This window comes from Ananas comosus, linkage group 3, assembly GCF_001540865.1.
Source record: "Ananas comosus cultivar F153 linkage group 3, ASM154086v1, whole genome shotgun sequence".
NCBI lineage: Eukaryota > Viridiplantae > Streptophyta > Magnoliopsida > Poales > Bromeliaceae > Ananas > Ananas comosus.
In genome coordinates, this window is record NC_033623.1 from 13,188,038 (window position 1) to 13,200,149 (window position 12,112).

A 12,112-nucleotide genomic window follows, 5' to 3' on the forward strand; every position below is an offset into this window, starting at 1 on the left:
CCTACTTCTGCAAAATCCTTCCCTGATGCCTTCTTGGTTTCCCATTACAATATAAGAGGACTCATACCAACACGAAGAGAAATTCACGGCAATGAAATAGAAACAGCACAAGGGTAAAAAAAAAAAACAAAAGTACCTTTTCCTGAACAATAAAAGGGTCGTACCAATTACTAGACAAAAAGGCAAAAGCATCGAATAAACACCTACAAAACTAAATTATAGATCTTCTTATTCAGAGTTTGACAAAGAAGAAACATTAAATGTACTCTTTCCAGTAACAGTTCAAGCAGTGAGCTCCATGATCGCGCTGACGATATCCCCATCGTGAGCTTTAAGAGCCTTGACGGCCTTCACTCTAGACACACCTGCCTGGGTCATAACAAGATCAATGTCCCGAGCCTCCACCCCAGTTTCATCGATATCCTCCTCTTCTTCATCCGCTGCGGCTGTAGCAGACGTATCGGGCTTGGCCATCACAGTGCTAAGGTCTGGCATCCTGAACTGCTGAGCAGCTTGGGCCTGTAGCTGGGAGCTGAAGTCCTCCATCTTCGCCTCACCAAATATCACATAAGTTTCAGAGTTCGGGCTCTTGAAAACATCAGGCTTTGAGATGGCAAACACGATCTGAGGTTCAAAAGTATGAAACAACTTAGAAATGAATCCATTACTACAAATTTGTCAATGTATCCGTTCAGCTTAAATTTTCGGGGGATACAACAATTTCACAACAAAACTAACCTTTCAAGTGCAAAAAAAGACTAGTAGGTAAATTTAGGCTATTTCTAACAGTATAGGTGCAAATTATAACTTTTTAAGGGTCCAAGGGTATTCAAACATTGAGTATATATATATGCAAAAATCCATTCATTGCAATCTCGAATGCAAAGAAATATACTAACATTTTTTGCCCTTTTTATGGTGACTCTGCTAACACCAGAGATAGGTTTCATTCCAAGCTTAATCATTGCCTTGCGGCTCTTCTTCTCACTCCTGCTTTGCTTAGAGCTCTCATTTGCACCTGCTCCTTGCTCACCTACATCCAAGTTATATATATACGTACTTCAAAAATAATCTTAAATTCAGCGAGTTAAAATTGTGATCAGTTATATTCAGCTGGGTTAAAAAATTCTTACTTAAAATTTTCTTACCTAATTGCCTAAAATGCAAGTTGAACTTTGATATCGAAGCCACCGAATATGCAAGAAATAGGAAAACAGGGAAAGGAATTACTTGAAAAGGGCAATGCCCAAAACTGAAGCTAAACTATTGAACAAAAAGTTAAAAGGGTCGCACAATTTCGGCACCATCAGAAGTTGCATCCTATCCATCAAGTAGATCGCTAACCCCGACCACCTATAGATCTAACTTTGTTAGTTTATCATCAACAACTAATTAGCGATGATCAATCTTATTCTCATTCAAATTGCATGTGCCTATATTCACTTCAAATTGCTTCGTGTGTGAATTTGTGCTGCACTTGCTTATCTTCTTATCTGAGGTTTATTAGACTCATGTTAGATCAAAAACGTGACCAAACGCAACGTACCTACCTACTATACATTATTCAGTTAAGAAAGTAAATATTTCAGAAGAACATCCCTATCGCTTACAATATTCAGAAATAATTTCCTAAAAGGTATCAAATCCATTATTAAAAAAGAAAAGAAATTAAAGAAGAAGAAGAAGAAGAAGAAGAAGAAGAAGAAGCATATTGTTATTACCCTCGTCCTCATCGTCGTCGTCGTCGTCGTCATCATCGTTCTCGTCCTTCACATCTTCCACGATAGGAGAGTCATCCTATAGCCGAGGATGAGAGATAATCCAAAGATGAGAAAATCGGAGATTCGAGGACATGCTTTTCTGAAAAAAAAAAAAAAAAAAGGAAAAAAAAAAAAAAAGACCTCTGGTTTCTGCTGTTGCTCGTCCTTGAGGGAGGAGAGAAGCGCTTGCTCTTGTTCTTGTTCTTGTTCTTCTTTTTCGAGTATCGGAGCAGGCATCTTTCTCCTGCACAATTACAGTTACCGCCACTGCTACTGCAGCTTCACGGTGGCGGCTCCAACAAGGATTAGGGGTTTCTCTCTTCCTCTCCCTTCTTCTCCCGGCGCTTGCTTGGTTATTTATATAGTCCCGCGATGGGGAGAAGCGATTGTGTGGAGAGGAGAGACCCTTCGGAGGAGAGAGATGGATAAGGTGTATTTGCGCCCGATAACCCGTTAGCCCTTTAATGGGCCTTTTCTCGGCTCAATAGTTGTGGGCCGCATGAGTGAATAAAAGGCCCATATCATTGTCCATGGGCCAGGCCGTAGATCTGTTTGGGCTCGACCGAAGTCGAGTAACCAAAACGGACCAGCTTAGGAGGTGTTTGATTGCTCCAAAAATAGAGAAGAACTGTTTCCCAAAAAAAAAAAAAAAGAACGTTTTTTTTTTTTTTATAATTATTAGAGAAAACTTCAAATACCATTCATATGTTTCACACTTTCTCACTTTAATTCCCTATGGTTTAAAGTATATCTATTTAGTGACCCGTGGTTTCCTTTTTATCTTTTTATTATTGATTTCACTAATTTTTTTTCGTTAAATTAGTGACAAAGTTAAAACTAAAAGGTACCAGAGTCAATATTCGATAAATCCAGGTGGGGTATCTGAAATTTTTTATATATAATTCAACTAAATATTAACAAAAAAACTGACGAAAAGATAAAAAAAGAAATCTCAGGATACTAACTTATACACTTTAACTCACAGAGTATTAAAATAAGAAAGTAGGAAACCACAGAAATGATATTTGAAGTTTACCTAATTATTATCGTTCAAATAGAAAATTCAGAAAAAGGATGAAAACTATTCAATAAAATCTGAAAAAAGAAATCGGGAAAAATTAATTTTTCCATGAACTAAATAAATGAAAAAAATTTCCAATCAATAATTATTATTTTCAAGGGTTGACCATACACATGCAACACGAGAAAGCTACACCGTAGCTGCAGAGCGAATAGAAAATTATTATCGAATTATCTTGATATGACTTGACAACGCTTCCTATGAAGATTTCTCTATTTCTATTGCACTAAATGCATCACTATCAGATACAAAAAGTGACGCAAAATACGGTATACATGAAAGCAGGACAATGACCAAGTGTTTAAAATTATTTCAAAAATTTAAACCAAATATTTAAAATTATTGAAAAGAAGTGTCTCATTCTTAAAAATATCCCAGTGGAGTCATTTAATTAAACATGTTCCTTTTCATATGGTTATCGAACTGGGATGGAATAAAGAGCATTTCTCTCTGTAAAATGTACTAATTCTCTCCCCAACTACTATGACTGAGTCATTTAGAGGGTTTTTTTTTTGGTTCATTTTGAGGTGGCAGTTCATTGCAGCTTTTCGTAGCTGTAAAAGTTTTAGATTTTTTTTTTTTTGACTGAAATTCGACGGCTTATTTTGAGTAGAGAAGTTAATCGGGTAGTATATTTTAGTGTAGGCTAAGCTACATGAGGTTAAGCCTGTGAACCAACTCATAATACTTGCATATATTTAGCACTTCTTCTACTTCCACACTAAACTACAGCTATTTTTAGAGATTATTGATAAATAAAAAGCTTAAAGCTTGTAGTGCAGCGAGAAAGTNTTTTTTTTTTTTTTTTTTTGAGTTAGAATACGAATTATGTACGTTGGCTTGTCTATTTATGCGAGTTGTTTAATTTATAGCCTCTACTGATTCAACATAAGGGTCGGTTAAGCAAATTGCGGATTACATATATTAAATAGTTCTCATTTTCCATCTCTTAACATAATAATAATAATCATAATTAAAGCACTAAGATTTCACAGCAAACAGCTACTCTGAATCCCTGATCCACATGGTTGTTTTGTGGGTCCTAGGTGAGGAATAATGGCACGTGTCAAGGTGTGATTGGGTGGGCTAAGCTGTTTGGTACGCTAGTGTTGGGTCTAGTTGACCTGGCTTGATCCCAACAACCGTTTGGTTCGAGTACATGTCTCTCTCTCCTCGCCAATCTAAAGCCACTAAATATTGTGCGCGAGTGGTGCAAGTGTGCAACTAGGGAAATCTCCTTCCTTATTCTTGCTTATAAATATGTATTCTATGTGCAAGAGCCCATACAGCAACAAAAGCATTTGAATTTGATACATAGAAGCTTAAGAGAGGGGAGAGATAGAGAGAGAGAGAGGAGAGAGGAGAGAGATGGATCGGGGACAAATGTTGGCAGCTACGGTTTTATGCTTCTTGTTGAGTAATATTATAAGCTCAGAAGCGGAACTCCAGGTCGGGTTCTACAACTACATTTGCCCCGCAGCGGAGTCCATCGTGCACGACGAGGTTAAAAGAGCTGTTAGCTACAACCCAGGCTTCGCCGCGGGACTTCTAAGGATGCACTTCCATGATTGCTTCGTTAGGGTGGGCGCTCTTAAATATCTCGTTACTTTGAAATTAACAACAATTTACTAGCCACATATAGCTTAACTTTCATTTGTGCGTTCGTTGAGTTTGTGTGTTTCTATGCAGCGAGAGACTACTAATATTACATATCATAATCTATCAGGGTTGTGACGGGTCGGTTCTGATTGATTCAACACCGTTTAACGAGGCGGAGAAGGACGGGCCTCCCAACAAATCAAGCCTTAGGGGATTCGAGGTCGTAGACAACATCAAGTCGCAGTTGGAGGCGGTGTGCCAAGGAAAGGTCTCATGTGCAGATATTCTGGCATTTGCTGCAAGGGATAGTGTTGCATTGGTACGGTTTCGATCTCCCCCACACTTGTTACTTGTATAACCCTGTCAATCAAGCTCATCTGATCATCGGCTTGGAAATGGCTCGCGTAGCTGCCTTGCTTGTGCTGTAAATGACATGAGCTTGAGCTTAGCTTAGCTTAGCTTGCTCTTATTCGACTCGATTATGCTTGAAAACAATAAAATGGGATGAGAACACCAAGAATTGATAAAATGAAGTAGGCGATATAACTCTAAATTGTAGATTCATTATAGCAATTTTCCTTGCAAAAGTTATGAATAACCATAGAAAGTGGAAACGCCTTTCTAAGACAAATACCTAAACAAGCTATAAGTCAGACGTATATGTCTCAACTTTTCAAAAGTTTAAAGCAAAAAAAAAAAAATTAATCTTTAAATCCAAAAATTTAAATTAGTGGTCTACGGATCTTGCCAGACAGGAGGGCCTTCCTACGATGTGCCGGCGGGCAGAAGAGACGGAAGGATTTCCCAGGCAGCTGACACCAAGGACCTCCCTGCCCCGACTTTCGGCCTCGCCAATCTCACCGCTTTTTTCGCCAAGAAAAACTTGACGCAAGAAGATATGATCACTCTCTCCGGTACCACATCAACATTCCAAAATACTCTTTTTCTTTTTTTATCATAAGAGAAAAAAAAAACTTAGTTTTGTAGTAAACTGCTCCAACTAACCAAAACATCTCAACTTAGGTGCACATAAAATAGGGCGGTCCCACTGCAGCTTTTTCGACTTCCGGCTCTACAACTTCAGTTCCAACATGGTTCAGGATCCGAGCTTGGATCCGAGCTACGCCGAGTTGCTGAAGCACGAGTGTCCAAAGGACAGCAACGACCCGAACCTCGTCGTGCCACTAAACACGTTGCCGCCTAATGCGTTCGACTCGAGCTACTACCGCGCCGTCCTCGAGGGCCGCGGCCTCTTCGTCTCCGACCAGGCCCTCTTGTCGACCCCTGAGTCCGCCGCGCTCGTGCAGCAATACGCCGCCGACGCGTGCTTCTTCAAGAAGAAGTTCGCGGAAGCGATGGGGAAGATGGGGCAGATCGAGGTGCTCACGGGGAGCAGCGGAGAGATTCGCGCCAATTGTAGGGTGATCAACTCATAAATTTGGTCGGATTAATCCATTCGTGTGTTTTTTCGGAATTCATCGATTAATTTGTTCGTGTTCCGGTAATACATGTATCAGGGTGCAACGCCGTGCGCACCAAAGGGCATTTAATCAATTGTAATGTATTGTTTTTGAATAAGTGCATGCTTTTGTAAGAAGCTGTATCAAAAGGGCTTTAATTGTCATCGTACGTGCTCAAGATATTTGTGATTGATTTATGTATTAATTTGAAGCAAGTGATCAAGTGCAAGTTTCATGTATTCTGTTCCCTGAGAAGTTCATTTAATTAGTTATCAATGTGATTGATTAATGTATTAATACGGCATTTACTTTATACATTTTTCAAAGGCGATGGCCTTTGAAAAATGTGCTTGAAAAAAAATTGTCTGTACATCTATATAATATTGATGTAAATCTTACGCCCCTCAAATCCTAAAATTAACAACATCTGAATAGATTTTTTAGAAAAAAAAATAAAAATTAAAAAAAATTAATAAGACTAATGAGAGAATAAGAGAACTCTCGGATGAGAAGGGTATAAGGTTTACCCTAGATCCATGGGTGCATAGGTAGCATTGCTCAATGTATTTATATCAAGTTACTTCATTCCATCTATTAACAGTGTCTTAAAAATATCAGAATGATATTGCCATCAATATTGAAAAATGATTCATCAAGATTCTATTTAGATGTCAAAATAAATTATTCACTTATAAAAATTTTTCTACCACTGATCGTGACTAACATAGTTGACTAAAAACTTAATAGTTGGTATCGAAGGTTTCGAATTCAAAATTTAATTACTTCATATTTCTAGCTGAGTGTATTTTTAAAAATTTCTATGATTACAACTTAAGATATCGTTTGGTGTTGTTATTGTTTTTTTTTTCAAAAAAAGAATTTCAGAGTGAATTGTAAATCTTACACTGAAAATATTTATTTGACTAAAAAAAAGCGATAACGTAAAAGCAACTTTTCAGATTTCAGTGTTTTATCCAGTTGACCCGGTTGGCCTGATGAACATGATGCACATACAATATGGAAAGAAAATGTTAGCAAATAAAGAAATGAAACGTACAAACTAAACGCCGCAAATTAATTTTTAATATGTTCTTTTAAAAAAAGACCATTGCCGCTAACGCCTTCCTCTTCATGTTTTTTTAACGGAATTGCCACAAAATCTCCTCACCAAGTCGGTGTAATTCAAAATATCACTAAAACGGGGAGCATCATCTTGCTAACTCAACTACCAAATTAATCAATCAATTATATGGTCACATGTAGCACAAAAAAATAATTCTGAGGTCAATCCTAGCTCAAAACCCGCTCCTTGTAATTGACGCGCACATGTGCCGCTTCTGTTTTTTAGCATCGCTTTGCTCTCACTCCTGCATCTTATAAATGCTAAGGAACTCCAAGATGGATACACATCCAAGATGGATACACATCAGAGAGCTAAGAACATGGCACTTGCGAGAGGAGAGATGTTATCATTTATTATTTTGTGCTTAATTTTATTAAGATTAGAAGCCCAACTTCAATTTGGATTCTATGATTCGATCTGCCCTGAAGCTGAGTCGATTGTGAAAGATGAAGTTAGCAAAGCCGTGGGTGCGAATCCTAGCTTCGCCGCCGCCCTTCTTAGGATGCATTTCCACGACTGCTTTGTTAGGGTAATCTCCTCCGTCATCTTCTCCCACATTTTCCTTTTAATTCCTCGACTAGTTCAAGCATCAGTGCATGATTGAGAAATATTGATTGAATGATGGTTGATATCTTGCATCGTATTGGTAGGGCTGCGATGCATCGGTTCTCATTGACTCAACATCGTCTAACACAGCAGAGAAGGATGCTCCCCCAAATACGAGCCTCCGCGGGTTCGACATCGTCGACGGTGCCAAGTCGCGGCTGGAAGAAGTATGCGGCGGGATAGTTTCATGCGCAGATATACTAGCATTTGCTGCTAGAGATAGCATTGTACTGGTATGCAACATTTCTAATTTCTAATTTATTGACTTGTTCCTAGTATGCAATATCTCTCCCTTTGCTTATACAAACCAAAATACAAACGGCAAATCCTTCAACTGCCATTACGCGCATACTTCTGACATAATGTATACTGAACATTTCTTGTGCGCTAAACTAGAACCATCTAGAGTCAGGTCTATTTTGAATCTAATACCTATTCACATAAAGGATATTGAATTATCTTTTTTTGAGAGAAACTAACAAGCTACTCAGTTTCATTTATTTTTTTAACAATGAATTCAGGTAAAAATAAACAACAACTAGATTTCAAACTTAAAATCTTTACTATCGACTATCAAGTTCTCAGTCAACTGCGCTAGATGAGATCAGTGCTGATATGGAATTATCATGTGCATTAAAGCTTTGATTCAACGGATATAGTAATTAAGCACTCCAATTGTTCAATCATCATTTATCGGTTAACAAGTATCCAATAGCTATTTATTTGCTCCTTTGGTTATCTTGGCTAATTGAATTCTCGAAGTGAATAATCAAGCTGAACCAACTATTGAGAAAATTGAATAGATTAACCGAGTTCAGCTGGCTCAATCTGATAATTCGGTCTAAACATAACAGTTTTTCTCCTTAAAAAAAAGGGGTAAAAACTGTGTTGAGTACAAATATATTTGTCTTGGGCTTTGCTAACTATAACTAATCGTCTCAGCACCAGTGCCTAGCATAGTCGACAGGTCGGAGGTTTGATCCTCTCATACGCATCTATTAAAAGGCAATTTAGCCTCTTGCTTCTTAGAGAATAAAGATGTATCTAGCTATAGGAGAGTTTCCTAGGATGGGGCGTACAAAAATAACCTATTAATTAAGCCTAATTGCCGCAATAATTCATGCAAATGCATGGCACCCATGCGACATGTACCCATATGCCCACATGCGATAAATGTAACTTACGTTGTCTCTACGTACAGATATACGACAGATTCTTCTTGTGCCTAACTACCATACTTCTAACAAACATGTGGTAGCAGCTACCAAACCCAACTTCTCTCCCTAGCAAAGGTCAAATTTCAATTGAACATGATACAACATTACATAGATAAAAAAATAAATAATTTTGTCGCAAATAAAACAAGCCAACTTCCCTTTGGAGATACACACTGCATGTGGCACTGTCCTGCGCACAAATTACACAATGTGCTATTATGTGTTTTTATTAAGATTTTTTGTCTTTTTCACTACTAATTCCGTCGCCTTGTTTTCACACAGAGTGGTGGACTCTCGTACCAAGTCCCTGCAGGAAGAAGAGATGGAAGGGTTTCCACCGCACAGGAGACAAATGGAAATCTCCCACCCCCAACATTTAATATTGACCAACTCATCCAAATTTTCACTCTCAAAGGGTTCACCCAAGAAGAAATGGTCACTCTCTCAGGTAAAATCTCAATGTAAATTTCACATAACAATAGCCGTAAACATCTAAAACATCTACAGAAATTGCTGAGTGAAAAAAAAGAGAGTAGATTTCATTTAGCTAAACATTTTCCTAATGTTGATTATCCCGTAGGAGCACATACGATCGGTGTGTCGCATTGCAGTTCATTCAGCAGCAGGCTCTACAACTTCAGCTCCACCATGAGCCAAGACCCTGACCTGGACCCGACCTACGGGGCGGAGCTAATGCAACTCTGCCCACAAGGGAGCACCACCAACTCAGGCTTGATTGTGCCTATGGATCCTTATAGCCCTAACTCATTTGACACAGCGTATTACAACAATGTTCTTGCAAACCAGGGGTTATTTACTTCGGATCAAGCCCTCCTATCAACTGACATCACTGCAGGGCAAGTTATCGAATATGCAAACAACACCGACATATTCTATGCTGATTTTGCAGCAGCAATGGTGAAGATGGGGCAGATCGAAGTCCTTACGGGTAGTCTCGGCGAGATAAGGTCCAATTGTAGGGTTATTAACTGATGCACGGTTGATCGAGTCGAGTGTAGCATTAGATGTTTTGTTTGTCCGTAGTTATTCGATGAATTAATTCTTTTCTCGGTAGAGAAATGTCTATTTTCACTTGTAATGCAAGAAAGAAAACCTGGTTTAAAACATTAAGGTTGATTTAATATTGACATGTCAAACTCCTTTTATACTATAGGTGCTAGAATTTGATCACAATTATTTGCATGCGTTTGCTAAAATCCTTTACTACTTATCACCCAATTAACTTCAACAAAACAACGTCTCATACACTTAGCTTGGTACAGATCCCAAAACTCCACATTTTACTAAGCCAATAGAATCACAGTGTCTCACAGAAAAAGTTTGTGAACTTAGAAATGTGGAAGAAGAACCTATTAAGTGCACCATTCACCTAACTTCAAAATTTTTGTTTCGAAACAATATGCGCATTAGCAACAGAGTTTCGGTGGTTTCAGCAGAAATTGAAGCATTAATTAAAAAGCTAAAGAAGGAGATCATGCATATAATAACTCGCGAGGAATGTCCCAATCAGAGGATGGAGTTAATTCAGAGATAGGAATTACCTCCAAAAGCAACCTCAATCTTCTGCAAACGGCAAACTTCTGATAAACTTGCGACAAATGGCAGAAAAATATTTCCAAAGGGTTAACGAAACTAACGAGGGGAACTAAAAAGAGCTCTGCCAATAATACCCGTTGCCTCAATGTAGCGATCCACGCAGCGGGAGATGCAACTGCTCTCGCTTCCACTCAAGCTCGTACCTGGCTTCGTGACGCACTTCGCAAAGCATTTGTTTCCCACGGTCTGCGGCATTGTGCAACGCAAAAAAACAGTTGTAACATGAATTGCTAAAATTGAATATATAGGATATTTTTGAGAAATTAGATGACGATATACAAAGCATACAATACAAATAACATGATATGATCCCTTCTTTTTATACCAAAATTGTAGCCAAATTAGGTCCTGTTTGAGCACAATTGAGGAATCCTAAATGTCATGTTCGTGCATGAACGATAAGCTTCAGAGTTTGAAACTGAAGGGCTATGATCCCAATAATGTTTCTACTATGAACTATTTATCCTAGAAATTTGCACTTCTTATCATCTAAAAGAGTTGATAATTTGAGAATGATTTACAAAAACAAGAGTTCCTATCTAAAGCTAGAAAAATTAAAGAGATGATCATATTCAAGGAAACATCATCAAAAGCTCCACACATTTGAAGTACAACCCCTAGAGCCATACCTCGAGGAACTCTTGGGCGTAGGCCTGGGCGAGCTGGGTCTTGATCTGGTCCATTAGGGCTTCGGTCGACACGCCCGACGAAGACGAAGACCCCATCGATGGCGAAGACGAGAACGAATCCATTTTTCTCTCCGCTACGATCGCACCAATTCCTATCACCGCAGGGTATAAGGGCGGTGCGCGGCGGTAGGGGGGATAGGTTGAGAAACCCTAACAGGGGATTAAACCGGAAAAAATGAGGTCCGGCCCGGCCCAGCTCTAGCCGGCCCAGTTACAAAAGCGATGATCGAACCGGATTTGGTTACTGTCTTTACGTAGATTCGGCCTACGGGCTAATTATAGAAAAGACCCAACTAGTGAGCCACTTTTCAACTTAGCCCATCAACAGTGGGTAAGCCTAAGCCCAATAAAATACCGTTTGTACGCAACGCCTCCCATCGACCAGTGAATCCAGTGGTTAATTATTGCTTTCCGATTTTTTTTTTTTTTTTTCCTTTGAAATATAAAGTAGAATTCAAACTTATAATCGTGAATATTAATTATCAAGTTCTTAGCCAATTGTGCTGTATATATATGGCCGGTAACATTCATAGAATACAAGTTAATTAATATGGAAAAACAGGCGTGCCAATTCAATATGTGCTCTATGGCTTCCGAATATTCATTCATCTCATACTTTAAACCTCAAGGGCATGTTTGTTTGAGCATGTTTGGTTCGCCGAAAGTGAAGCATCGAAAGTGATACTTTTAGAAAGTGACGTCTTATCGGTTGTTTGGTTTACGAAAGTGAATATGAAAGTCACTTTACGAAAGTGGGCCGACAAAGTGAGTTATAACTAAATCTCACTTTTTTTATTTCGGCTCAAAAAATTCAAAAGTCACCGAAAATGAAGAGCTTAGTTAAGAGGTTATATTTGGTCTTAACTTTAATATTTAAATTTATTTTTAAAGTTCAATTTCACTTTAAATTTGAATTAAAATTATGATCACATTTTGAATTTTATTTGTAAATTAAAATTC

The 12,112-nt window shown here is 38.4% G+C and overlaps 4 protein-coding genes across 6 annotated transcripts; 2 read left to right on the forward strand and 2 right to left on the reverse strand.

The window, feature by feature from the left end:
• On the reverse strand, positions 6–2,108 carry LOC109707899 (nascent polypeptide-associated complex subunit alpha-like protein 4). Of its 3 annotated transcripts, XM_020229427.1 has the most exons (5): positions 1,902–2,044; positions 1,722–1,797; positions 1,149–1,173; positions 900–1,033; positions 6–624 (listed from the first exon to the last, which is right to left on the reverse strand). In XM_020229427.1, exons 2-5 carry the CDS (start codon positions 1,755–1,757, stop codon positions 283–285), a joined length of 537 nt encoding a protein of 178 aa, XP_020085016.1. In that variant the 5' UTR covers positions 1,758–1,797; positions 1,902–2,044; the 3' UTR covers positions 6–282. The 3 variants fall into 3 exon arrangements, with proteins under 3 accessions (XP_020085016.1, XP_020085015.1, XP_020085017.1); XM_020229426.1 differs by lacking the exon at positions 1,149–1,173 and having other exon boundaries at positions 1,902–2,108; XM_020229428.1 differs by lacking the exons at positions 1,722–1,797; positions 1,902–2,044 and adding an exon at positions 1,294–1,343 and having other exon boundaries at positions 1,149–1,156.
• Positions 4,143–6,146, forward strand: LOC109707898 (peroxidase 5-like). Its single transcript, XM_020229425.1, has 4 exons — positions 4,143–4,422; positions 4,568–4,759; positions 5,192–5,354; positions 5,464–6,146. The coding sequence occupies exons 1-4, from the start codon at positions 4,210–4,212 to the stop codon at positions 5,874–5,876; spliced, it is 981 nt and encodes a 326-aa protein (XP_020085014.1). The 5' UTR covers positions 4,143–4,209; the 3' UTR covers positions 5,877–6,146.
• Positions 6,879–10,003, forward strand: LOC109708326 (peroxidase 5-like). Its single transcript, XM_020230038.1, has 4 exons — positions 6,879–7,552; positions 7,674–7,862; positions 9,129–9,294; positions 9,427–10,003. The coding sequence occupies exons 1-4, from the start codon at positions 7,316–7,318 to the stop codon at positions 9,837–9,839; spliced, it is 1,005 nt and encodes a 334-aa protein (XP_020085627.1). The 5' UTR covers positions 6,879–7,315; the 3' UTR covers positions 9,840–10,003.
• Positions 10,238–11,294, reverse strand: LOC109708327 (mitochondrial import inner membrane translocase subunit Tim13). Its single transcript, XM_020230039.1, has 2 exons — positions 11,093–11,294; positions 10,238–10,649 (listed from the first exon to the last, which is right to left on the reverse strand). The coding sequence occupies exons 1-2, from the start codon at positions 11,213–11,215 to the stop codon at positions 10,500–10,502; spliced, it is 273 nt and encodes a 90-aa protein (XP_020085628.1). The 5' UTR covers positions 11,216–11,294; the 3' UTR covers positions 10,238–10,499.

Coding starts and splice junctions, on each gene's coding strand:
- LOC109708326 (XM_020230038.1), top strand. CDS start 7,316: ATGGATACACATCAGAGAGCTAAGAACATGGCACTTGCGAGAGGAGAG. Junction 7,863..9,128: donor CTAGAGATAGCATTGTACTG/GTATGCAACATT, acceptor GTTTTCACACAG/AGTGGTGGACTCTCGTACCA. Junction 9,295..9,426: donor AGAAATGGTCACTCTCTCAG/GTAAAATCTCAA, acceptor ATTATCCCGTAG/GAGCACATACGATCGGTGTG.
- LOC109707898 (XM_020229425.1), top strand. CDS start 4,210: ATGGATCGGGGACAAATGTTGGCAGCTACGGTTTTATGCTTCTTGTTG. Junction 4,423..4,567: donor TCCATGATTGCTTCGTTAGG/GTGGGCGCTCTT, acceptor ATAATCTATCAG/GGTTGTGACGGGTCGGTTCT. Junction 5,355..5,463: donor AGATATGATCACTCTCTCCG/GTACCACATCAA, acceptor ATCTCAACTTAG/GTGCACATAAAATAGGGCGG.
- LOC109707899 (XM_020229426.1), bottom strand. CDS start 1,997: ATGCCTGCTCCGATACTCGAAAAAGAAGAACAAGAACAAGAACAAGAG. Junction 1,798..1,901: donor AGCAACAGCAGAAACCAGAG/GTCTTTTTTTTT, acceptor CCTCGGCTATAG/GATGACTCTCCTATCGTGGA. Junction 625..899: donor CCATAAAAAGGGCAAAAAAT/GTTAGTATATTT, acceptor TTTGAACCTCAG/ATCGTGTTTGCCATCTCAAA.
- LOC109708327 (XM_020230039.1), bottom strand. CDS start 11,215: ATGGATTCGTTCTCGTCTTCGCCATCGATGGGGTCTTCGTCTTCGTCG. Junction 10,650..11,092: donor ACGCCCAAGAGTTCCTCGAG/GTATGGCTCTAG, acceptor ACAATGCCGCAG/ACCGTGGGAAACAAATGCTT.